This window comes from Vombatus ursinus, unplaced genomic scaffold, assembly GCF_900497805.2.
Source record: "Vombatus ursinus unplaced genomic scaffold, bare-nosed wombat genome assembly UNPS02014799.1, whole genome shotgun sequence".
Taxonomy (NCBI): Eukaryota; Metazoa; Chordata; class Mammalia; order Diprotodontia; family Vombatidae; genus Vombatus; species Vombatus ursinus.
In genome coordinates, this window is record NW_020954577.1 from 21,928,909 (window position 1) to 21,929,958 (window position 1,050).

At 45.6% G+C, this 1,050-nt stretch overlaps 1 protein-coding gene across 3 annotated transcripts in view; it reads left to right on the forward strand.

Annotated features, from left to right (window-relative positions):
• COL28A1 (collagen type XXVIII alpha 1 chain) overlaps positions 1-1,050 on the forward strand; it is an 86,899-nt gene that overhangs the window by 44,168 nt on the left and 41,681 nt on the right. For all 3 annotated transcript variants that reach the window (XM_027871979.1, XM_027871981.1, XM_027871982.1), the window contains exon 15: positions 379-447. In XM_027871979.1, coding sequence (XP_027727780.1) covers positions 379-447 — 69 coding nt within the window. The remainder of the gene's footprint in view (positions 1-378; positions 448-1,050) is intronic.

Below are 1,050 nucleotides of genomic sequence, written 5' to 3' on the forward strand. Positions count from 1 at the left end.
GCACACACACATGTACACATGTCCACAGACATATAGACATACCTAGACATATACACACATACACACACACACACACACAAGGCCTCATGACAGGACCCAGCCCGCATACCAGGGGCAGAGCACCTGGGCTTTGGGTCTGGGCCTGGCTTGGTTGCCAGGTGGTCACTCTGGGACCAAATGACAGGATTTCCACGTCAGCCTTCACACATGGGAGCTGCTCCGGGCAGCACCAATGGACCAGCGCTGACTGGGAAGTACCATACAGCTTCATCTCAGGGATGGGCCTGATGCCGCATCAGTCATTTACTGGCTGTGACGCTGACTTGTTTTCCAAATCCTAGCCTGAATTCACTGATAACGCTGCCATGTTGTTTCTAGGGTGAAAAAGGTTCTGATGGGCCTATTGGCCCCCAAGGACTACAAGGTCTGTCTATCAAAGGGGACAAGGTATGTGCCTACTCAGATCGAATGTCAGAGAAAGCTGTTCTGAATGAATGAGTGAGTGAATGAATGAATGAGTGAGTGAGTGAATGAGTGAGTGAGTGAGTGAGTGAATGTGTGAGTGAGTGAGTGAGCGAGTGAATGAATGAGTGAGTGAATGAATGAATGAGTGAATGAGTGAGTGAGTGAGTGAATGAGTGAGTGAATGAATGAATGAGTGAGTGAGTGAATGTGTGAGTGAATGAGTGAGTGAGTGAGTGAATGAATGAGTGAGTAAATGAGTGAGTGAGTGAATGAATGAGTGAGTGAGTGAATAAATGAGTGAGTGAATGAGTGAGTGAGTGAATGAGTGAGTGAGTGAGTGAATGAATGAGTTAGTGAGTGAATGAATGAGTGAGTGAATGAGTGAATGAGTGAGTGAGTGAGTGAATGAGTGAGTGAGTGAGTGAATGAGTGAGTGAGTGAATGAGTGAGTGAGTGAATGAGTGAGTGAGTGAGTGAGTGAATGAATGAATGAATGAGTGAATGAGTGAGTGAGTGAGTGAATGAATGAGTAAATGAGTGAGTGAGTGAATGAATGAATGAGTGAGTGAGTGAATAAATGAGTGA